Source organism: Nicotiana tabacum, chromosome 15 (genome assembly GCF_000715075.1).
Source record: "Nicotiana tabacum cultivar K326 chromosome 15, ASM71507v2, whole genome shotgun sequence".
Classification (NCBI taxonomy): Eukaryota; Viridiplantae; Streptophyta; class Magnoliopsida; order Solanales; family Solanaceae; genus Nicotiana; species Nicotiana tabacum.
In genome coordinates, this window is record NC_134094.1 from 21,948,975 (window position 1) to 21,972,996 (window position 24,022).

Genomic DNA, 24,022 nt, shown 5'->3' on the forward strand with positions numbered 1-24,022 from the left:
AGTGGATCTGGCGGGGGTTCAAATTTTTTACAACAACAGCTTGACCCTGCTTCTGGTACTATTTTACGCCCCTATAACAAAGATAGAGATCGTGAGAACTTAGCAAAAATGGTGGATATCTGTGGCTTACCTTTTACTTTTCCTTCTCACCCTGTTTTTGTGCATTAAATACAAGAAACTTATAATCCTGCTTTTCAAGGTTTTTCTAAGACTACAGTTATAAATGATGTTTTTAAATTTCAAACCGAATATCTTCAGTATATTCGTTGTGTATTTTTTTACTTAGATTGTAAAGTGTCTATCACATCTGATATAGGTCGTAGTCCTAATGGTTGTGATTATTTAACTGTTACAAGTCATTGGGTTGATCATCACTTGAACATGCAAAAACGTATTATTGGTTATAAATTTGTTGATTCAAAACACAGTGGAGCATATATTGCAACTACTGTTCTATAAATACTTGATTTTTATGGACTCATTGATAAAGTTTTAACTATCACCTTAGATAATGCTTCTGCTAACACAACTGCAGCAACTAGCTTAAGAACTAGACTTTGTCCAATTAATCCGGTAATTTTGAATGTTAGATGTGCATGCCATATTTTTAACTTGGTTGTAAAAGATGGTATTAATTTATTTTCTGATGCTTGTAGTAAAGTACAACATGCTTGCGGCTATATTTTTCGGGCTAATAAAGCGAGTAGAATTCGTGAATTTGCTCAACAATGTGCTAGTGCTAACCTTCCATATAGAAAAGTTCCAAAAGATATTTGTACTATGTGGAATTCTACTTATGAAATGCTTAAAGTTGCTTATGATTATCGGGTGCCTATACAAAAGGTATTTAATATGCATAATGGTATCCCCGCTAATCAAATTGTTGATTCTGATTGGGATCAGATCAAAGAGCTTACTAAATTTTTAGAAATTTTTTATTATGCTACAAAATAATTTTCTGGTATATATTATCCTACTATTACATAAATATTATGGTATATTTGTGGAATTTCTGTTGTATTTGGTAAGTATAAAACTAATCCAACTTATGCACCGGTCATTAATGAAATGATTACAAAATTTTAAAAGCACTTTTTTCCTATTCCCCAAGTTTATTTAATTTCTACTATACTTAACGCATCTTTAAAATTAAGAGGTGCAAAGGGACTTGTTCGTAAAATTTATGAGAATTTACCAATTCAAGAAAATGAACAACCATCTCTCGAAGAATGCCAAGCTAACATGTATTCTTATGTTAGATCAATGTTTGATAAATATAAATCTATGAAAACAACAGGTGGTGAAACTGCTCCTTCTACTTCTAAGTCTAGAGTAGAAGTTCTATGGGAAGATATGGATGATATAACAGGTTTTGATTCCTCTATTGATGATGAACTTGATTCTTATCTTAATCAAGGATTGGAAAGTATTAAAGACGAAGAAGGCAACGAACAACTTTTGGCATGGTGGAGGGAGCGTGGCAAGGCTTTTCCAACACTTTCAATAATGGCCCGAGATATTCTTGCTATTCAAGCATCATCAGTAGCATCGGAGAGTGCTTTTAGCGCGACAAAATTTCAAATCGGAGATCATAGACATTCATTAGCGGAGGACAGCTTAGAGATTTTCGTATTATTCAGAGATTGGATTAATTCAGAAAGAAGAAATCTTGGTTTTGAAAAATTAACCACTAGGGAAAAAGAAGAATACAATGAGATACTTAGCACTGGGAGCGATGACGGCATGGAACTCATGGAACATCAATCAACATTGCCAATTCCAGAACAATGTCCGAGAGAAATTATAGATAAGTTACAACGAAGTTATATTAGAGCTTACAAATATTAGTATGATAATTTGTTATTGGCTACTAAGAGGCCTAGTTCAAACAGAACCCTTCCTAGAAGGTGGTTGCGTAGATTAGGTACTCTTCAAAAGAATTATATTTGTATGTGATATTTGAAAGTTCTATTAATAAAATAAAAGGCTTTAAGCGTTGAATTTGTTTTATGAATTGTCTTACACTCTTACTTAGTTACTTAATGGATTAAAATTATATTAAATAAATTATAACTCTATTATATATTTATAATTGCTAGAATATTTTATTACAAGTCTTTTGTTTTAATATTTTATAATTCTTTACTTAGTTTTCTAATTTTTTTTTAATTTTTAAATTTATTAAATAAGTCAAAAAATTAGATGTTGCAAACTTTAAAAACTTAGTCATTGTCAAAAGAATATCCGTTGCCAAACTCAATGCTTAAATAATTTTTTTTAAAAACGGCACTTAAGGCCCGCGAACCCGTCTCGTCCCATCCCGTTTGTTAGCGGGACGGGATGGGCCTACCGTCCGTCCCGTCCCGTTCCGTCCCATCCCGTTTGTTAGCGGGACGGGATGGCCCTACCGTTTCGTCCCGTTTGTCCCGTCCCGTCCCGCCACCGTCCCGGCTAAATGTCGTCCCGTCCCGTTAGACAACCATACACTCAACTAACATAAATGACATATCGATGTCATCCGTTAAAATGTCGATATTTTCATGACACTAACGTTAGACTTTTGGCCTATTGATGCCATTGTCCACTAACGGTTCCAATATTTTAATTTTAAATTATAAGAATTGTTTTTTTGACCTCACTTTTGCCACGTATATTTATAGTATATTAGTGAATCTCCTTAACTTGACCCTACATGTCTTTAACCCTGGTTATGTATTATTAACCAAGCCCAACCCGCTAAAATCCAACCACATAACCCAACCCCTAATTCATTCACTTTAGTCATCTCTTTCTTCGAACAAACCCCTTTCTCAAAATCCCTCTTTAGTTTTATTAGGATTTCGGATTGAAAGCAGGCTATTGTCAACAGTGGTTTCAAAATTCGATTTTGTGGGAAGATTGATGTAAATTATCAAGGTTAGTAGCATATTTAAATATGGAAAAAGTTATTTAATTTGGTGGGTGGGGTTTAATATGGTGGGTGTAGATTTTGTTCATGTGTGGATTATTGCGCATGTGGGGTTACTTATTTTTGTCTGTATAAATGAAGTGTAAATCATTGTTTATTCTTTGAAGTTCCATCCTTTTATGTTTTTATTTTTTTTCTATTGCGGTCCCCAAAATAATTGTATTTCTAGGGTTTTATTATCCTTGTATTTTTTAATAGTCGATAGATAATGCTAATGTGGTCGCTCAATTTTCTGTTTTCTTTTCCTTTTGCATGTGAACTTTGTTGAAGCATGACTGATGACTGATGGGTGAATGGCTAATTTCTCCAGAGTTATTGTATAGTAAGAAGTTGGTCCATATGTGGAATAGGTTTGGCCTGGATTTGTTGTCTTATAAAGATTTATGTGAAGAGTCCACAAAAGAGTTAGGGTTTACTAATGTGAAACGGCTTTTAGTTGTTGGGCCCTCGGGTAGGTTCTATATAATTGATGGAGATGATGGTATCAGGGCGGGCTTTACAGTGCGTTATATGTTTGGAGTTCAAAATTGTAAACTTGTTTGTTGTAGATGAGTTAGATTTGACTGTCCATACTCAAAATATTCCGCATCATACTGAAACATATCATGTAGATGTTAAAGCAGTATCTGAAAATGAACATGTTATTGGGGATTATGATTTTGATGTTGATGCTACATCTAATGTTGATTATGATTCTGAAGGACTTGAGGTTATTAGCAAACAAAGGATGAGGGTAGTTGTTTGACCAAAAAGTATAACTTTCGGCTGAAACTATTATATTTACGTAATAACGGGTTAAACCTAGTTAATGATAATATCTCTAGATGCGAATCTTGAAAACGGGTGTGAGGTGGGATAGATCCAATAAGGGGTTGACAATAACAAGCATTAAATAGTCATAAAGTATAAGCAATAATGGAATGAAGAGTGGCTGATAATAAATAGCAATAAATGGAATTTGAGTAAATAGGAGGAGTGATTCACCCAATAAATAATGAGCTAGGTGATTATTCCTTCTCACAATGATGAGTGATAGACAGATCTTAGAACATTCAAAATCTTCTCGGATCTGATGGAAAAGTGTAGGATAATATGAATAAGAATCTTGATAAAAGAGTGTTCTTTGTATCTTTTCAAGAGGAAGGGAATCGTTTTGCAAGGTCTGCTCTTATCATAATGAATATCACATGCCTCTATTTATTAACCTTTTCTATTTATATGAGACATACTCCCAGTAAACCCTAGCAGTACAAGTGCAGAGAATATTCAATGGAATATTCTGTTTAATTCCCTATTCTAATAAATTAGTCGTTACAACTCTTTCTGCGGTGCTTGACATCGGCCATCATTTGCATATCGACCACGAGCCTCAATATCTCCTGGTCGACCTCGGATGACTCTTTTCTCGATGTTATTTTGCCCTAAGTACTGAGACAGATTTCGACTTATACAGTAGTAAGTGATAGGTTGGAGAATTTTAAGGAGTTGGATAAGGGTATGACATTTAAGGATATTGTGGAAGCTAAAAGGGTAATGAACTATTATGCAATTGCTAATGGGTATGGCTTGAAGATTGAAAAAAACAAATCCTATTAGGGCTAGATATATTTGTGATGTTGGATGCCCTTTTAGATGTTCTATCTCAAGGTATAAAAAGACTAATGAGTTTAGTATCAAAAACTTGAAAGCAATCCATAATTGTGATCCTTGTTATAAAAACCCAAGGACTGATGCTAAGACATTAGCACAATACTTTAATAATAAACTACAAAACAATCCCAAGTACACTATTAGGGATATGAGATAGAAATTAGAGACTGATTTTAAACTGGTAGTGACAAAATTTAAGATTAAAAGGGCTAAGGTGATGGCCCTTGAGAAGTTAGATGGGAGTTTCAAGGATGAATATAACAAGCTTGACGCTTATGGTCAAGAACTAAGAAAGTCTAATTCTGGGAGTGATGTTGCAATCAACATATCAAAGGATAATTTGGAAGAAGGAAAAAGAAGGTTCTTGAGATTGTACATATATTTCCAAGCTTTGAAGCTATGCTTCAAAAGTGGATTAAGACCACTTATTGGTTTGAATGGTACTTTCTTGAAAGGAAAATACAAGGGTCAGCTATTGGTGGCCATGGGACAGGATTCTATGAATCAGTTCTATCCACTTGCATGGGCAGTGATTGACAAGGAAACAAGCAGGACATGAAGTTGGTTTGTTGAGCTTTTGAAAAGGTTTTGGACCTAAATAATGGGGCTGGAGTGACGTTTATACTAGACATGAAAAAGGTACCAATTTTCACTTCTGAAATTCCAATTCTGTTTTTTCTATTTTTAGTTGTTATAATTCTTTTTTTTGTCAATGCCTTATGACTTCTTTAGCTTTTGGTTGTTCTAATTCTATTTTTTTTTTTGTCAACGTCACATGGATTATTGAATGTTGTAAGCACTGTACTTCCTTATGCTCATCACATGTATTGTGCTAGACACATTGAAGCCAACTGGTTAAAAAAAATGGAGGAGTGGAAAAATGAGGAAGTTGGTGTGGTGGCGTGCTTGGAGTACTTATGAAGAAGAGTTTAAAGATCAATTGTTGAAGCCTGGGGGATGTCAATGGATGCTGCAAGGGGCCTGATCAACTATCTACCAAAAGCATGATATAGAGCCTACTTTGATACACAGTGTAAAAATCTAATGGTGGACAACAACTTTACTGAGTCCTTTAATGCATGGATTCTGGATGCTAGACATATGCCAATTATCAAGATATTGGAGGCAATAAGGATCAAGGTCATGAAAAGGCTTGCTGATTATGAAGGCAAAGCTATGTGCTGGAATGCAAATTTCAGTCCACCATGTATGAAATTATACAGTGACTATAGGGCAATATCACATGCTTGCACTTTGAACTTTAATGGAGACTATGGCTTTGAAATCACAGAAGGTAAAGACAAATATACTGTGAATCTTGAGAAGAAGAGATGTACCTACAGGTTGTGGGATTTATCTGGGATACCTTGTCCCCATGCTATTAAGGCATTAATGTATGAGGAGATTGAACCAGTGACACAAATACACTGGTGGTATAGTAATGAGGCTTATTTGCTGACATACAAGTACAATTCAGCCTATTAAAGGGGTGCAATTCTGGAAAGTTCTGCCTAGTCAAGCCATAGAGCCACGTGAAATTGTCAAGATGGTTGGAAGACCCAAAGTAAAGAGGAATAGGGTTGCGGATGAAGCTTTGAAGAGGAAAGGTGAATGGGGCAGTTCAAGGAAGAGGATTATAATGACATGCAGTAAGTGTGCATATGAAAATCATAATGCAAAAGAATGTTACAAGGTAAAGATTTATATAGTACTATTTCTTGTTATTTATGAAGCATGTACTGACTATTGTCTTTGGTTGGCAGAGTAATAGTGTTAGGCTGTGTTCAAAGAAGAGGAAAGACTTGGACAATACCCCCACATTGACATCTTCAGAAGATGAAACACGAGAGCTTGGACAGAGCTGAATGTTTAGTGAAGCATTCTTTGAAACTGAAGTGGGAACACAACGGTCAGTCTTTAACACTCAAGCTCGAACACAAGAGTACAACATTTATGGACCTGGTATTGGAGATGATGAAGACCTAACAATTAGGCTGATGGTTATATTTAAGACTGTCACAAGACTAACCATGAGAAAGGTACACATGAATCTAACTGGTATAAGAATGATTCAATTTACTTGAGATGAAACAGGTGCAACAACACCAACGAACCTGCTTTATTCACCAACAAAGGCTACTTGAAATGGAAAACCAGCAATTACATCAAGCCAGCTTCAAGCATAAGTTAGAAAAAGAAGTACAATATGAAGGCAATAAAGGGCCAGGGAGAACCAGCAAATGATTGAAACAAGCATTTTAAGCTACTGTTTGTTTTTTGTGGATTAAGTTTTTGTAATGTTCAATTATACAGCTAGACTGTTGAAGCATGGTGGTATTTAAAGGTTAAACTGGTTGACTATTTGGCTTTTTGTTGTTACATTTAGTTTAACCTTGAAATATCAATTAGATTTTAGTATTATGTATTTTGAAGACAGTTGATGTTAGACATCTTATTTAAATGTCAGCTTTGATCAGTTTAGTTTAGCTTCTATTTTAGTCAGATTATTTTTTAAGTCAAGATCAATGTAGATGTATTCATATTGGACTGTTATATGTTCAAAATGATGTTCTTAATACTGGTGTTATATTGAGGCTTCGAAGTCAGTTACTGGAGATGGCCAAGTTCAAAATGAGCATGTCCTGAAGAGGACTGTCCTAGAACTAACAAAGCAATGATCATAACAAACAAAAGACCAAACTATAGAATTCTAATAACATGGAGTATTACCAAGACAACGAAACTAAAAATTGAAGCCATTCATGAGGAGAAAATTCTTCTTTTATTACATGAAGTCAAACTTACATAGCACAAAAATATACCTAACATAACAAAAGACCAGACTATAGAATTCTAAGTAAGGGTGTCATAATACCGGCCGAACCGAAAAAATCGGCCGAACCGTGAATTTTAATTTTTCGGCTCGGTTTAATCGGTTTCGGTCGGTGCACGATTTTTAAATTATTAATTTTTTATTTTTCGGTGCGGTTTACGGTTTTGGTATTTCGATTTTCGATTTAACTGAAAAACCGAAATTTTGGGTATTAGTTATTACCCATTTTAGGCTGAAGCCCAATACCTATTTGAACTTTGAAGCCCAATTTAGTTTACCCAAACTCAAACTTACTGATAGTCTGTCTAATACCCAAACTCATCGGTTACACTGACTAAATCACTAATACACATTACACTTAGTTACTTCCCAATTCCCATTTCCCAAACCTAAATAAAGAATTAGATTTAGGGTTCCCAAACCTACATCAATTGAAAAGTTTGCCTCTTTGGTTCTTCCTTCTTCCTGTGCGACTGTTGCGAGCCTGCGACTGCTGTGACTCGTCGTCGCCGAGACACCAACTGCTGCGACTGCGACTCGTCGTCGCCGACTGCTGCGACTTCTTCTGAGTTCCTATGAGTTCTGCGCCTTCTTCCTCAGCTCGACTGTGACGCCTTCTTCCTCAGCTCGTCGCTTATCCTTCATCCTCGGGTTAGTGCGGGTTCTTCTGAGTTCTGAGTTGAGTTGGGTACCGTCAAACACAAACCACTTCTGAGTTTTGTATTTTAGTTCTTTTTTTCCTTGGAATAATTTTGAACAAAATCAAGTTTAAGTTTAAGTTTATGAAGAAAGAAAATGTCTTAGTCTTTTGTGTATGTTGATTTTCAATTAGTCTCACTGTTAGTCTTTTCTGTATGAAAGAAAGAAAATGTCTCACTGTCTTAGTCTTTCACTTCAGTATATTTCAAAATCAGGTCTAACCCTAAAGGATATGAACAACTTTACTTTAGTATTAAGCACCATAATTTCTCTCAAAATTTCAAAAAGAAATCAAGTACACCAATAAAATAATAAGCTGCTCGGAAGTTTCTGCCAAAGGAGGTTTCTAGGTAGATGGCCAACCTAAAAAGCAAAGGATTTGCTTTACATACCACTACAATAAATAAGTACTGTAAATAAACTCTAAAGTTAAAAGAGAAAGGTAAAGATTAAACAACATGTTTCCACTTCTCTATAGTCTATTCTCGATTTCATTTATAGTGTAGTTTCAAATTAGAGTGTTATTATCAGTAAAACTCGTATTAGACTGTCGTCTGCCACTATCTTTCTCTGTTGCTGGGATGGACGAACATCAACTAAATGACAATTTGTTGGGCTGTCTTTCTCAAAAGTCAATATGACAATTTACTGTTGGGCTGGACGAAAAGCAAATAAATTCCAGCCTTGTTTATTGATGTTCCTACAAACCGTAAATACTTGTTGTTCCTATAACAGTTCGAAAAAATAAACCGGAAATAACCGAACCAAACTTTGAAAAAACCGCACCGAACCGTAAATAGTTTGGTTTGATTTGGTTATTAATATTACAAAATCGAAAACCGATAAATCGAACCGTACTTTCATAATAATCGACCGAACCGACTGACGCCCACCCCTAATTCTAAGCAACAAACTATGTCCCATATGATCATTTCATAACTCATGCTGCCATGAACACAATAAGGCAAGCAAACAACAAAATCAACTGCCAGAATACTTTTTCCCGCAACTCCACAATCTTCGAGGTATCCTCAACAGCAGACGCTTCAAGTGCATCCAATCTTTCCCTCAACTCTGGTATCGTTTCAGCATCAATAACATCAGGGGCTTCAAAATCGGCTATCTTCTTCATCAACCTATTTCTTCAATTTTAAAAGCTTCTAATTTTCTCCTTTGACTGCTAATGACGATTACAGCTCTTGTGGGAAATTCAACATCGTCCCATTCCCAATAAGCACAACCTTGTTTTTGCCAAACAATTGCACAATAAAATCACCGATTATGTCCCAATAAAATATTACACCATAAAAAAATAGAATGCTTAATGTTAATTATACTTACTTAGGGAAATTGACACTTGTAAAAACGTCTCCCAACATTCATAGGAGTCGCCGTAAAATGATACGCTACAAATCCACAACGACACTTCCTCTTTGACTTTGAGTCAATTGAGCCGCTCGACCACGCAGACATTTTGAAGAGTTAACACGAAAAATGCACTATGAAGATGAATCGTAATTGAACAATAGACCTAAACCATATTAAGAATTTCAGGATGATAATGGAGAAATTGGATTTTAGATTTTGTAGAGGTTTGTTAATTTTTTTTTTTTGGGGGTTGTGGGGGTGTTCATCGAGCTAGGGTTTAGTTTTGGGTTATGTGGTTGGATTTTATCGGGTTGGGCTTGGTTAATGATACATAACCAGGGTTAAAGACATGTAGGGTTAAGTCAATGGGATCTAGTAATATCAATACATGTGGCAAATGTGGGATCAAAAAAATAATTCTTATAATTTAAAATCAAAATCTTGGAACCGTTAGTGGACAATGGCATCAACAGGACAAAAGTCTAACGTTAGTGGCATGGAAATATAGACCTTTTAACGGATGGCATTGATAGGCCATTTCTGTTAGTTGAGTGGCATTTTTAGGCCTTTTCCATATTATGTTTGATTTGTGGTATTAGTCAATCCCAGTATGAAATTATATCACAAACTGAGATTAAATTATCCCATCCGAGATTAGTTATCCTGAGATAAAGTTACGAAATGATCACCTTATCCTTCTTCCTTTTTAACTGCAACTTTTTAATTTTTTTACCAGGTTTAAAATAGGAAACAAAATGTTATCCAAGCTTATCCACCTTCAAACCAAAACACACTTTCAATTGTATATGGTATATCCCATTTTTAATCCAATGAACCAAACAAAATAATAGCATTATATAATTCAAAGGATTATTAATCCTAGGATTACAATCCCAAGATAACCTTATTCGCGAACTAAACGATCTCGTAGGAGTCGTCTGGTAGGTGTATAAGAATGATACTGAATATGGTATATTAGTAATGTTGAAAGTACTTATGATAGGATTAATTTTTACCGACTGTTTGGTTTGATATATTAAAAGGGCAGTTTTGTCTTTATACATGCTTATCCATGTATGAATAGGGTGTACAAATAATACAAACATTAGTTATGCATAAGTTGAAAAACACTACAAAACAAGGGATTAATAATACCAAAGCTAATACATATATTATTTTCCTTAATACGTCCTACCAAACGACCACTTAATTTTGAAATGTGTAGTTTTAACTCGGGTGGAAGTTTAAAAAAAAGTAGGACTTTTAAAATTTATGATCTTAAAAGCTTAAATAGTAAGAGCTTTTGTGGTACTTTCAATTTGTATGGCCATAAAAATTTCTCATTAAACGTACAATTGGTAAAAAATTATTTTTAAATATATAAACGTACTATTATTTTTTTAAAATGGAGGGAATAGTTGTTAGTAACCAACGGGATAAGTAAATAAGATTAAGGGGTTACAATAAGAATTTTTTTTGATTTTTCACATAAGGAAAAATAAATTTGAGATGAAATTCTACACTAAATACTATTAGGCATCATATCCATTTAGCTAGTGATGCTCGCATATATTATGTGGAAAGTTGTGTATTCTTGCTATTGCATTTAAAATAAATATGAAATAAAAATAAATATAAGATCAAATACATGAATAAGAAGACTTTATATGTTAAGAAACTCTCTTAATACAAAGAGCTTTATTTTTTTTAGTAATTCTCTTTGTTGTAAAATCCAAAATTTTTAAGCCAATATACATCATAAATCTTATTAGTTATAATAAATAAAAATGTAAAGCTTTTATAAAATCAAATCCAATGTCCTTGTACTTTTTAACGTTCTGGCGTGTATGTGTGGGCATAATACCGGCCGAACCGTGAATTTCGATTTTTCGGTTTCGATTTAATTGATTTTTTGGTCGGTGCACGGTTTTTAAATTATTAATTTTTAGTTTTTCGATCCGGTTTACGGTTTCGGTGTTTCGGTTTAACCAAAAAATCGAAATTTTGGGTATTAGTTATTAATCCCATTTTAGGCTGAAGCCCAATACCTATTTGAACTTTGATGGTTACACCGACTAAATCACTAATAAACATTATACTTAACTAGCGTTTGGTCATAAATTTCTAAATTTGTTTTGAAAAATCTGTTTTGGATGAAGTTTGGCTTGAAGATGAAAATGTGTTTGGACATATGTTTTCAAAATATATTTCTCAAATTTATTTTGGAAAAATATGTGTATTATTAGGGATTTGGCCCAAAAACAGCTATTGAGCTGGTTTTGAGATTTGAGATTTTATCAAAATATAGGCAAAATTTATGGTCAAATATGTGTTTGACAAATAAAACCTAAGTTTATTTTTGACAAAATATACGGCGAAACGGCTGCTTAGTCACTTCCCAATTCCCATTTCCCAAACCTAAATAAAGAATTAGATTTAGGGTTCCCAAACCTAAGTCAATTGAAAAGTTCGCCTCTTCGCCTCTTCTTTCTTCCTGTGCGACTGTTGCGAGCCTGCGACTGCTGCGACTCGTCGTCGCCGAGACGCCGACTGCGACTCGTCGTGGCCGACTGCTGCGACTTCTTCTGAGTTCCTGTGAGTTCTGCGCCTTCTTCCTCAGCTCGACTGTGACGCCTTCTTCCTCAGCTCGTCGCTCATCCTTCATCCTCAGGTTAGTGCGAGGTCTTCTGAGTTTTGAGTTGAGTTGGGTTCCGTCAAACACAAAACACTTCTGAGTTTTGTGTTTTAGTTATTTTTTTCCTTGGAATAATTTGAACAAAATCAAGTTTAAGTTTAAGTTTATGAGGAAAGAAAATGTCTTAGTCTTTTGTGTATGTTGATTTTCAATTAGTCTCACTGTTAGTCTTTTGTTTATGTTGATTTTCAATTAGTCTCACTGTTAGTCTTTTGTTTATGTTGATTTTCAATTAGTCTCACTGTTAGTCTTTTGTGTATGAAGAAAGAAAATGTCTCACTGTCTTAGTCTTTCACTTCAGTATATTTCAAAATCAGGTCTAACCCGAAAGGGTATGAACAGCTTTACTTAAGTATTAAGCACCACAATTTCTCTCAAAATTTCAAAAAGCAATCAAGCACACCAATAAAATAATAAGGTGCTGCTGGGCTGGACGAAAGTCAACATGACAATTTGCTGCTGGGCTGGACGAAAAGCAAATAAATTCCAGCCTTGTTTATTGATGTTCCTACAAACCGTAAATACTTGTTGTTCCTACAACCTTTTAAAACCGAAAAATAAACCGGAAATAACCGAACCTAACTTTGAAAAAACCGCACCGAACCTTAAATACTTTGGTTTGATTTGGTTATTAATATTAGAAAATCGAAAACTAATAAACCGAACCGTACTTTCATAATAACCGACCTAACCTACCGACACCCACCCCGTAGCATGAGCTCTAGAAGGACAAATATGCTATCTCTTAGTACTATTTTTGAATTAATTTGCATTTTTCACTTAATCAATTGATATTCAAAGTTAATTGATCGTATTAAATAGTTCTTTATTCTCAGGACTGAAACTTGAGATCAATAGAGAAATTTCAACCAATTCACCATATCATTTGGAAGTGAACTATTTACATCCTAATTCATAATAAATCAAAAACCACATTTCAAGGGCTTATAAACATACTCGACTTCAATAATTTTTGAATATCTTGATCAAGAGATGGCCATATCCCCCGCTTTTCCTAGAAAAACAACTTGAACCGGAAACCTTGACTTGACCCGAGCCCGTTCCCTGTAAAAGAACAAACATAAGCCCTAATTCGAACAGCTCCTTTTTTAACAAAAAATTAGGCAAAACCCTCTCTTTATACATTTGCTCCTCGCCGCCCATGTAAGTTTCTACCTTTATTTTGAAAATTGTATGAACAGATTTTAGGTTAGTTACAAAAAAAATTGTGGTTGCTTCTATTTTTGAGGTTTTGGTTAGATTAGATTATGGTGCATCTTAATCGAAAAAAGTACCGTGTTTGCTTCTGTTTTTCTTGTTATTCTTTGTGATTTTTACTGCTTAATCTTTGGCCTTATTTGCTTTGCCATTTAATAACGGCTCCACAAGTAAGAAAGTAAGAATTAATTAATTAATTGACTGAAAATCTGAATAAGTAGTGGGTGAAGAGCACCACTAGCTCACACTACACATTTGTGAAGTGGCTCCAAAATTACGATGAACATATATATACATTTTATTTATTTGAGTTTAAGTTCTAATGCTTTAAAAAATATTTACACAATCAGGCCACTTAAAAGGTAATTGCAGCTAATTTGATTTGTACACTGATTGTGTGAAGAAATTTTACATTGATGGTGTAAAAATTCATTGCACTTTCAAGGCGTATAGGTTAAGTTTATTTTAATGGGTTCAAATGCATTGCTTTTGTGATGTTTAATGTTTTTTAGAAATTGACTGTACTAATTTGGAGTCTATCTATATTTGCAGTGATATCAATCTTGGGAAATGGCGAGCTTGATATCGCAGAATGCTTCTCGTACAATCGGGGTTGAAAAGTCTAAAAGGAAGGCTAAGAAGGAAGTAAGTGAGAAAGAAAGTAATAGGAAGAGAAAGAAAGAGCAGAATGAAGAGAATAATGAATTAGAAGTCGAGCAGGAGAAGGAAATGAAGAAGCTTGAGAACTTATTGTTTGGATCCTTGTACAACCCTGTTGGGTTCGGGAAGGACGATGAAGAAGAAAGGAGAGAAGATGGCGAAAACGATTCTGCTATGTTCTTTGTGGACCGGTTTGCGGATAGTACGTTGTCTGTTTATGAGGGGGATGCACAGCTGGTGCAAGAAGGTATTAGTGTTGTGGAAAAGGAGCGGCGGAAACCTGTGTGGGTAGATGACGAAGAAGAGAAGACTAGTATAAAAATAGCAAGTGTGAACAGACTGAGGAAGCTTAGGAAAGAAGAGGGCGAGGGTGTCATTTCAGGTTCCACGTATGTGGCGAGACTAAGGGCCCAACATGCTAAACTTAATCCAGGCACTGAGTGGGCCCAAATTGATTCTCAAGGCAGAAGCTACAGTTCTGATGATGAAGATTCTGACGAGGAATGTAAACATACTGAGGGCTACGGTTCAAAGAATGTCAAGTTGGTCGGTGATATTCTTCAATCAAACGAAGATCTTGTTGTTAAAAGTCGCACGAAGTTGTTACCTGGGCTTCTTGAATATTCGAGACTGGTTGATGCAAATGCAGCTGATCCTTCAAATGCACCGATAAATTCTGTTCAGTTTCACAGGAATTCTCAGTTGCTCCTTGTTGGTGGGTTGGATAAAAAACTCAGATTTTTCCAGATTGACGGGAAACGAAATACAAAGATACAGAGCATCTTTCTTGAGGATTTTCCAATTAAAAAGGCATCTTTCTTACCCAATGGGTCTCAAGTTATTATATCAGGAAGAAGAAAGTTTTTTCATGTCTTAGACTTGGTCAAAGCAAGTGTAGATAAAATAGGTCCTTTAGTCGGCAGGGAAGAAAAGAGCCTGGAAAGTTTTGAGGTTTCTCCTGATTCAAATACTATTGCTTTTCTTGGTAATGAAGGATACATTTTGCTAGTTTCCTCCAAAACAAAGGAGCTAATTGGGACACTGAAAATGAATGGAACTGTTCGCTCAGTGGCTTTCACCAATGACGGACAACAATTATTGAGCTCTGGTGGAGACGGCCAGATTTACCATTGGGATTTGAGAACAAGAACTTGCATTCATAAAGGTGTTGATGAAGGGTCCATAAATGGTACGGCTCTTTGCACTTCACCAAATGGTAGTTTGTTTGCTGCTGGTTCAGACAGTGGGATAGTAAATATTTATAACAGAGAAGAATTTTTTGGGGGAAAGAGAAAACCAATTAAGGCTATTGAGAATCTCACCACGAAAGTGGATTTTATGAAATTTAATCACGATGCTCAAATATTGGCCATCAGTTCTAGCATGAAGAAAAATAGCTCAAAGCTAATTCACATTCCATCATTTACAGTTTTTTCGAACTGGCCTTCTCCAAATCGAGCCGTGCACTATCCACGCTGTTTGGATTTTAGTCCTCGCGGAGGATTCATGGCTATGGGAAATGCTGAAGGAAAAGTGTTACTGTACAAGTTGCATCACTACCATGATGCGTAGTTATTTTGTTTCATACTGTTGGCATTATGAGCAACAGATGTTTTTGTTAGCATAGATGTAGTTCAAAGGCATGATTTATTTTTTCCCGTTCAATTTCTGATGTAACAGTATTATTTAAAGTATGGCAAGTTTATCTATGATTTTGTTAATTTTAGTAAATGGCTTTTTACCCCTCTTACTTTCAGCAGAGAATTCTTCAAGTGGTCTTCCCTGATTGTGGTAAAGGTTGAATGGTTCTCTCCAATTCCTACTTTCAGTTACTATTGATGCAATTTTGTGCAATTTATTACATACAATTGCAAATGGTTTACCATTTGAAAAGTAGTTGTATTTGTACGAGTCCTGTATATCTGCTGCATATCTTTACACCTTAAATCACATACCTGTCTGTGGCTCCGCGTGTTATTCTTATTTCGCCAAAAAGATGTTTCTGTAGCAGTTATCTTCTTGGTCTTTGGCTGTAACTTTCTGAATGTTGTGTTTGTTGCATTGCTACTTGATTCAACAAATACAACTTAAATAGCTGATGCCGTGCAGCAGCTTATGCGTGTGAAATTAGACTACTGCTTTGGTATTCTCAATGACAAAGCTAACTACTTTATTTTTATGGTTAAAATGTCAGGAAAATATTGGTTTCTGATTGGTGTGTCCCAAGACAATAGTCTTCCAGATTTTCTGTCAATATCTAGATCAGTAACCAGTACACTTTGCATCACCATTTCCACTCTTCCTGATTCACTAAACTTTATTATAAAATATGTTTTTTGTGAATAATCCATAGAAACTCAGTTACAGGATCAGATCTCTGGTAAGGAAAAGAGAAAAGACAACAAAGCTACGGGAAGAGATAGATGTACAGAAAACCAAGGAGACAGAACTTGACAAAACAATCTACATACCAGGTTCATTTATTCATCATCATAAGTTTAGAAGTTTATGTGGATTCAGCTATGGTGCAGGTCAACAATGCTTGCTGCATGTCTCATAAAATAAGGTTTACTCTGTTTGGAGTCTCAGCATGTCTGAGATTACTGGAAAGGAATGTCAACCAGCGAATATCATGTGGTTTACTGGAGACATGGTTCTTCAACTAATGAATGGCATCCTTGATCTTTCCGAAGTTGAGATCCTGAATTATCATTTTTTCTTTCATTCATGTTCTTTTGTTGTTCAGTGGTGCTTAAAATATTCATTTGGATGTTTTGATGAGTAGTAAATCTTTTCTTAACTAGTCTGGGACAGTGAAAAGTTTGATGAGTTTTTTTCGTCTACATACACAGATAAAGTTCAATTCCAGAATTTAAAATATACAACAACAACAACAACCCAGTATAATCCCACTAGTAGGGTCTGGAGAGGGTAGTGTGTACGCAGACCTTACCCCAGGACCCTGGGGTAGAGAGGCGGTTTCCGATAGACCCTCGACTCCCTCCCTCCAAGAACTCCCCACATTGCTCTTGGGGATGGGGTGACTCGAACTCACAACCTCAACCTCTTGGTTGGAAGTGGAGGGTACTTATCACTAGAGCAACCCACTCTTGTCAGAATTAAAAATATGCAAAGCTTAAAAAATTAAAGTAAACTGTAAAGGCAGGTCTGTACCTAAAATGACATTTTCAAAATCAAAATGGCGCATTTTTATCTGGAAGTGGCTGAAGGTAAGTGGTCTTTTTGCAGTTTATCTTTCCTTTGGACAAGCCAAAATTTTCTCTTATCTGTGAACATTTCTTGTCCTATTCTGTTGGAGTATATTTCTTCATTTCAGTAGTAGTAGATTATACATTGCTTGAGCAGCTTGATTTTCCAAATGATAGTAATTTCGTAATTCTTCTTTAGGAATAATGAAATCGGAAGCAAGAAGTTCAGATCAAGGGAGGTGTATGTCTTGCAAACTTCAGCAGCATCAGTGCACAAAGTATTAACCTTCGAAGGCCATGTTTCAGATGATTTTACCATTGAGGTGAGAGCTCTATCATGAAACGTTGAACTGATGCTCATAACCCTTAAATAGACCCCAATCATAAGGGTAATATAGCAAAGAAAAGCTTCAAAAAAATGTTCTCTTGACATATTACATATTCCTTCTCAATTTATTTGAATTAGCAGATGGAAATAACCATTTGTATTTCCCTTTTTGGGGATTTTATGTGAGTTGTATCTTTACTGCATTTCAAAATTGCAAATATGAGACATTAACATGTCTCCATTCCACAGATTATGTGACATTAATATATTAATATGTACCAAGCTGGTCATCATATGAACTAAGTCATTGGCATGATTTATTAATACTTCATTGGATTTCACTTTTACTATCGGTGTAAGATTTATTACACTATCAGATTCTAGCTTTTTACCATTGTCAGACTTAGATGAAGAATTTTTTACACTACCCGTGGTTGCAGGTAATCTAACCTGATAGTGTAAAATAACTATACATTGTCGGTGCACAAAAGTAAAAATCTACTTCATTTCTGTTCAAAGTTTCGTTTGAATGTGTTCCCGAAGAAATAGAGAATGGGCGAGGGGATGTGCTCCCTTACACGTGTAAAAAGGGAGTGTGATTAGCTTTGAGTACGTATAAACTATACTAGTGCTATTCAATGAAAAAGGAGATGAAATATGGAAGGAGATCATTATCTCAGAATATGGTAAAGAAGATTTCTGGATACCAGGAAGGATTTAAGACCAACTATAAGTTGTGTCTGGAAACAAATTGCTAAACTATAGTCCAAGTTTCATACTCTTACTAAACTGAAGGTTGGAAATGGGTGTAAAATTAGATTTTGGTCTGACTTGTGGCTAAAAGATCAACAAGTTTCTTATTTTATACCGCAAGGGCAGTCCGGTGCACAAAGCATTTCGCGTTCACGCAGGGTCCGGGGAAGGGCCGCACTCCATGGGGGTGTGATGTAGGCAGCCTACCCTGATGCAAATATCATTGGTTAATTCCACAGCTTGAACCCGTAACCTACAACATTTCTGCGAATAAGCAATGTACAATGGCAGAGTGTTATACAAATTCTGGGTGGCAGTCACATTTTAGGAGGAATCTCAATATTAGATCATATTACTATTGATGCTAATAAATTGGACTCCCTAATTTGGACAGCAACTAAAGAGGGAAGCAAGAAGCTGGTCACTGGGACCTTACTTGGCCATGTAATTACCTTACCTTATTCTCAAAAGAAACTGCAACATAACAATGAGAGCGACGACACAAATTTCCAGTGATCTCTTACCTAACATATGCGAGCCTTATTAGCGCATACCAAGGTGAGATCTTTGATTGGGGTGAAGTCGTAGACTGTAACTATCGATTAGCCTTGAAGGGGACAATGGAATTCACTACCCGACTAGTCTCCCCAGAGGCGGGAGGTAGAGGGGTGCAAGGGGGTTCAAATTCGTCCGAAAATTCTACTATATACATAAGGTAAAAATCTATATTTTTGCTTATATATGAGTGATTGAATTCCATTGGCATAAGAACATTCTTTTTGAATCCTCTTGTTTGAATTCCTAGCTCCGCCACTGAATCTCCCTACACCTTGTGCCACCTTGGTAGCACAAAAAAAGGGTTCCGTAAACCAGAGATGTACAAATATAGTAAAAGAACATTGCTAACTCTATTAGTTGCAAGGCGCATTTGCTGTAATTTTATGCCTTTTTGGAGTTTGCTAGGTAATGCCTTACAATATTCAAGGATACCGGTGCCCCCAGGACTTAGGTCTAGTGGTGCGTAGCACGTAATGTGTGAGTTAGGCACACATTAAAGATTTGAACTTTGTTGTAAATAAAAGTCTGATATTTAAATGAAAATATATATAAAGCGAGCTAAGTCCTTCTGTTGCTTTTTAACTATCAGTATCCTTGGATGCCCATCAATAAATACTACTTTACTTTATCAAATAAATCAATCAATCAATCAAATAAATAAATAATCAAATGTATCTTCCATACAAATTGGCGAAGTTAAAGCTCTGAGCTTTCTACAACTCAAGTAACTTCATATTTGTCCCAGGCAATTTTTTTATTTGTTTGTGGCCTAAACAAATTATTACTTTATGATTTCTGTGAAAGAGACCCTTGACAGTATCTTCTCATTATGTTTTCCAACTTGTAAACTTCAAATAATATTTTTAATGCTAGTTAGTTATTATCTTATCATCTTATTTTGTATTTTAATGCTTATTTGTTACTTCTTTTCTGATGTGAGCTGAGTGTTTATCAGAAACAACCTTCCTACCTTCACAAGGTAGGAGTAAGCTTTGTATACACATTATTTTCTCTGGACCCTACCTGTAGTATTATACTGGGTCTGTTATTTTTGTTTAGTTACGGTGATTAATTTTGAGGAAACAAGTGTTAAATAATCCCAAAATATTTTTGAGATTAATTTCCGATGAACTTAGCTTCCATTAGAAAGTTCAGAACATTACCCAAATATCTAATTTTAAATAGCCTTAGTGCTATTTTGTGTGTGTGTGAAAATCAACAAGTCAACAAAAATTAAATTCTCAATTATAATTTTAAATGTCTAGTGAATTAGTGCCAAATTTTTTAAAAATTGAATCCATAAAATTAAAGTCTTGGATATCCATTTTTCTTCGCTCTAGTAGGCAGTGACTCGAATAGTTGAATGCAATCTTTCAATAGATTTTATTTATTTGTTTACTTATTTATTTTATTTTTAAAGAACTAGTCATCAATCAAGTAGTGTTGATTAATTCTTGATGGGAGAATCCAAGTTACAAAATAATTACCTAAGCTTTAACTAACAGATTAAAAAAAAAAAACTTCTGAATAAAGAAACAGATAGTATTATATATTATAATATTTTCCTTTGCAGTTAGGAACAACTTCTGAATATTTCAAAGTCAATTCTCAAGTCGTCCTGAAAAAAATCAAGTGAAGGATCTTTATTTAAAAATAAAAAAAGAAAAGAAGTAAAGAAGTCCCACGTTATAGTGACTTCTGTGCTTTGCATAAATGACTAACGTACATTATATTTTATGTTAGTTGATTCATTTTTAATTGATATATAGACTTCAAGTTAATATTTTGACATTGAAATCGAATCATAACTGCAGGATAATAAGGACTTACCTTTTATACAAAAGCTCTATAAATCCTACTCGGTTTTCACTATAAAAGAGAATAAAAATAGTATCCAAAAATCATTATAAAACTGAAATAAGAATAAACTTTTAATCTCGAGTTCAAATTATAACCCTCTTTAATGAATTGAGACGAAATTTAAATTATTTGGCAGTGTACTGTTAATAATATATTAGAGTTACTCGTACATATATACGATTTTTAATTTCTCCAAGTTAACACGTTGAATACTTTGAATTTGGTTTATGTAAAGACCGGAAACTAGCTAGAATTTGGAGTTTATATGTTTGAGGTTTTAAGTTATTGAATTTTAAATTAATAGTAATTTATATATATTTAATAAATTTTAAAGATAAATACTTATCCGTAAATTATACTCCGGCACCGCACCTGACTAGAATCATGGAATTGGTCAAAAGTCAACTCTTATAAGGGGAGTAAAAATAACAAAATCACAGTAGTTTAGATTTTAGAAGATGTCTCTATTTTGATTAGCTAAAAAAAACACCATCAATCTCAGACGTGACTAAGCTGAAGTTACTCTTCTCAGTCAAGGTCAAGGACCAAGTGGATATTTTATTCATAGTGCATACATATTTACTAGTAAAACGGTACAATTGAATTTATACGTGCGGTTTCTAGACAAGAGAATTAATTCGATCCTGAAATAATAAAAGAATTAACGAAATATGCAATACTTAGCCTTGAGATGAAGATGAAATAGTAGAAACAATAGTTCCAGGAGCAAGGCTTCTGGACACAACAATAATGAAATCAAGAAATAAGAAAGTAAAATTATATAAAGCTTTGAATAAGTTATAGCGCAAGTTTGCCAGAAAATTCGTATCCAATGATAACAAAGCTCACTATTTATAGCTACATCTAGGGAACAAGGTCCTAGGATCATGCCCTTCTTTAATGTCAATTATGAGGGCCATTGAAGAATGTGTAACGGCGGGGATGAATGACAAATTCTTTGTAACGACTAGTGTACTAAATGCTGTAGAATATTCTCCATTAAATACTACCGGATGACAAACATTTACTGCATCTTTGTGAGCATCATTCTTTCCGGTAACAAATAGAATAATTGTCTTCAGTTTTAGCTATCCTCTACCTTCGGTTCCACGTGTCACCCTCTTATGCAATAACTTAGCATAGCGTATTTTACCCTATACAGATAGTCCCCCTGCTTTCCGGTGACATAACTTTGTGTCACCGGGAAGTTGGTAGTAACATTCTTTTTGGTGGAAATTTCTCTGACCCATCTCAAAAGTTTCTCACTGTTGATTAGATGCACGCCACTCCACATTTAATGCCCTAAACACGCGTCATCCCACGATTTAACATAACTTTTGCCGATTATCGAGGTAATTATGGCCACGAATTTAGCCGCATAAACCTTTACTTATACATATCAATCTCCTTTATTCATACCTCGTAATTCTTTAAACTCTCTTCATGCAATTTGTACTCTATTTTTCAACCTTTATTTAACTCTCCTCATACGAGAAAAGCTTTTCCTTATTCTATAACATATAATGGCTTCTTCTTAAAAAACAATCAGTTCCTCAAAGAACAAAAACAAAGCCGATGAAGTCGCTCCTCCTACAGTGAGCACCATTATCCCTAGAAGTCTTGTCACAACTAAAGACTTCGAAGAGAATTTTCCTTCTGTTAGTCCTCGTACATGGGCCGTTAGCAGATATCCTTCTTCCGTCCATCCTTCCAGCATTCCTGCTGTAAAGGAAGATTGTCGTTGCCACGATTTGGACATTATTGCTCCTGATTTGGCAGAGCGGGTAACCTTACCCAAGAAAGGTTTCACGTACTTCTATATGTATTATTTTGGGGACGTTTTCTCTTAGTGGAGAGCTTGACTCCGTTATTGCGGAGTTTTGCCTCCGCTACCAGGTATGTTTGGCGCAGGTGAGTCCCTCCGTGTGGAGGACGATCGCTTGCCTTCGACGCATGTGCCAAGAAATGGGGGGGGGGGGAGGGGGGGGAGCTATCCCTAACTTAGGTGATGAACCTTTATTCCCCCAAGATCTTCCGTGGAGGGATGACTAACTTCAACAAGCGAGACCACCATACACCGTTATCCAGCATGGATGATGATAACGACTGTGGGTGGATGGAACAGTTTGCTTCAGTTGCCACCAGTGACATCATCCCGACCTCAGCTTCTTTCTTCTCGGAATTGTGGAACCACACTCGTAAGTATACAATTTGCTTATGATTTTGTTAAAAATAGTTCCTCGTCATTATTAACTTTTCTTTCTTTACATGCCTCAACGACTTGGTGGGTTCCCCCTAGGATTGGGGGCTTGAACTAATGGGTTCAGAAAATTTTGAATGTTACTACGCCCGAAACCCGCTCGTGGAAAGAGCTGTCCCTGAAATATGGGTGGAAGGCCAAAAATCACGGTAAGTTGAACTCATCATATTCTTACCTTTTCTTATGAAAAGGTAGTCTAATTCTCCTCTCATGTTGAATATAGGTCTACCCTAGGGCTCATTTGTCATCCCTGGAGAGGACGTTTTGGCTGATCCTGCTGATGCAGCGAGGCTGCTGCAGAAGGCTTTTTCACAGATAGGCATCTACGGGCTTGCTTCTGGTGCAAGTGCTTCTTCTCGGAGTCCCCGACAAGAGAACAAGCAACAAAAAAAGAAGGCGTTCCTCCGCGGCCAAGGGAAAGAATAAGAGGGCGAAGAATGCTGCCCCCGAGTCATCTCCGAGAGTCATCTACATAGAAGACGACGACCTTCCTCAACTCAACAGACTGCTCAATCTGTTGAGTTAGTTACACCAATCGAGGATGATGCCTCGGTGCTCTGGGGAGAGTTTGAAATGGTGAAAAATGCCAATTCCCGTTTCCAGTCGCTGCGCTCGGTACTGTGGGGCTGAGTACCGGGTCCCTGCCATCTTTGGTTGACGAGCAACCAACAACCGCGTTGCGTTGCATTTGTCGCTGCAGCTTCTCACCCTTCAACACCATCAACTTCATTTCCTTCTTCACCAACTCTTCCACCAATAACTGCTACATCATCTCCACCGGCCACATCTGTCAGAGAAGAAGATGTTCCTGTCCCCCAGTCCCTAGCTCATGGGAATTTGGGGCAAAATTATGTTACCCTATCAGAAGATCCATAAAGGAGGAGGAGCGTTATTCTCTCGGTCTTCACCGGATGCAACTTGCTATCCCGGCCGGTGGAACTTACTAACTGTCTGAAGCCTTTG

At 35.8% G+C, this 24,022-nt stretch overlaps 1 protein-coding gene and 1 long non-coding RNA gene across 3 annotated transcripts; both read left to right on the forward strand.

Annotated features, from left to right (window-relative positions):
- The first annotated feature begins 2,746 nt into the window (after positions 1-2,746).
- LOC107765638 (uncharacterized) lies at positions 2,747-7,104 on the forward strand. Of its 2 annotated transcripts, none has more exons than XR_001643473.2 (4): positions 2,747-2,916; positions 3,239-5,257; positions 5,416-6,311; positions 6,382-7,104. It is a non-coding gene; the product is annotated as an uncharacterized LOC107765638 (long non-coding RNA). The 2 variants fall into 2 exon arrangements; XR_001643474.2 differs by having other exon boundaries at positions 2,748-2,916; positions 5,455-6,311.
- Positions 7,105-11,950: 4,846 nt separating this feature from the next.
- LOC107765637 (U3 small nucleolar RNA-associated protein 18 homolog) lies at positions 11,951-15,844 on the forward strand. The gene is made up of 2 exons (XM_016584303.2): positions 11,951-12,189; positions 13,984-15,844. The coding sequence occupies exon 2, from the start codon at positions 14,002-14,004 to the stop codon at positions 15,661-15,663; it is 1,662 nt and encodes a 553-aa protein (XP_016439789.2). The 5' UTR covers positions 11,951-12,189; positions 13,984-14,001; the 3' UTR covers positions 15,664-15,844.
- The last annotated feature ends 8,178 nt before the right edge of the window (positions 15,845-24,022 follow it).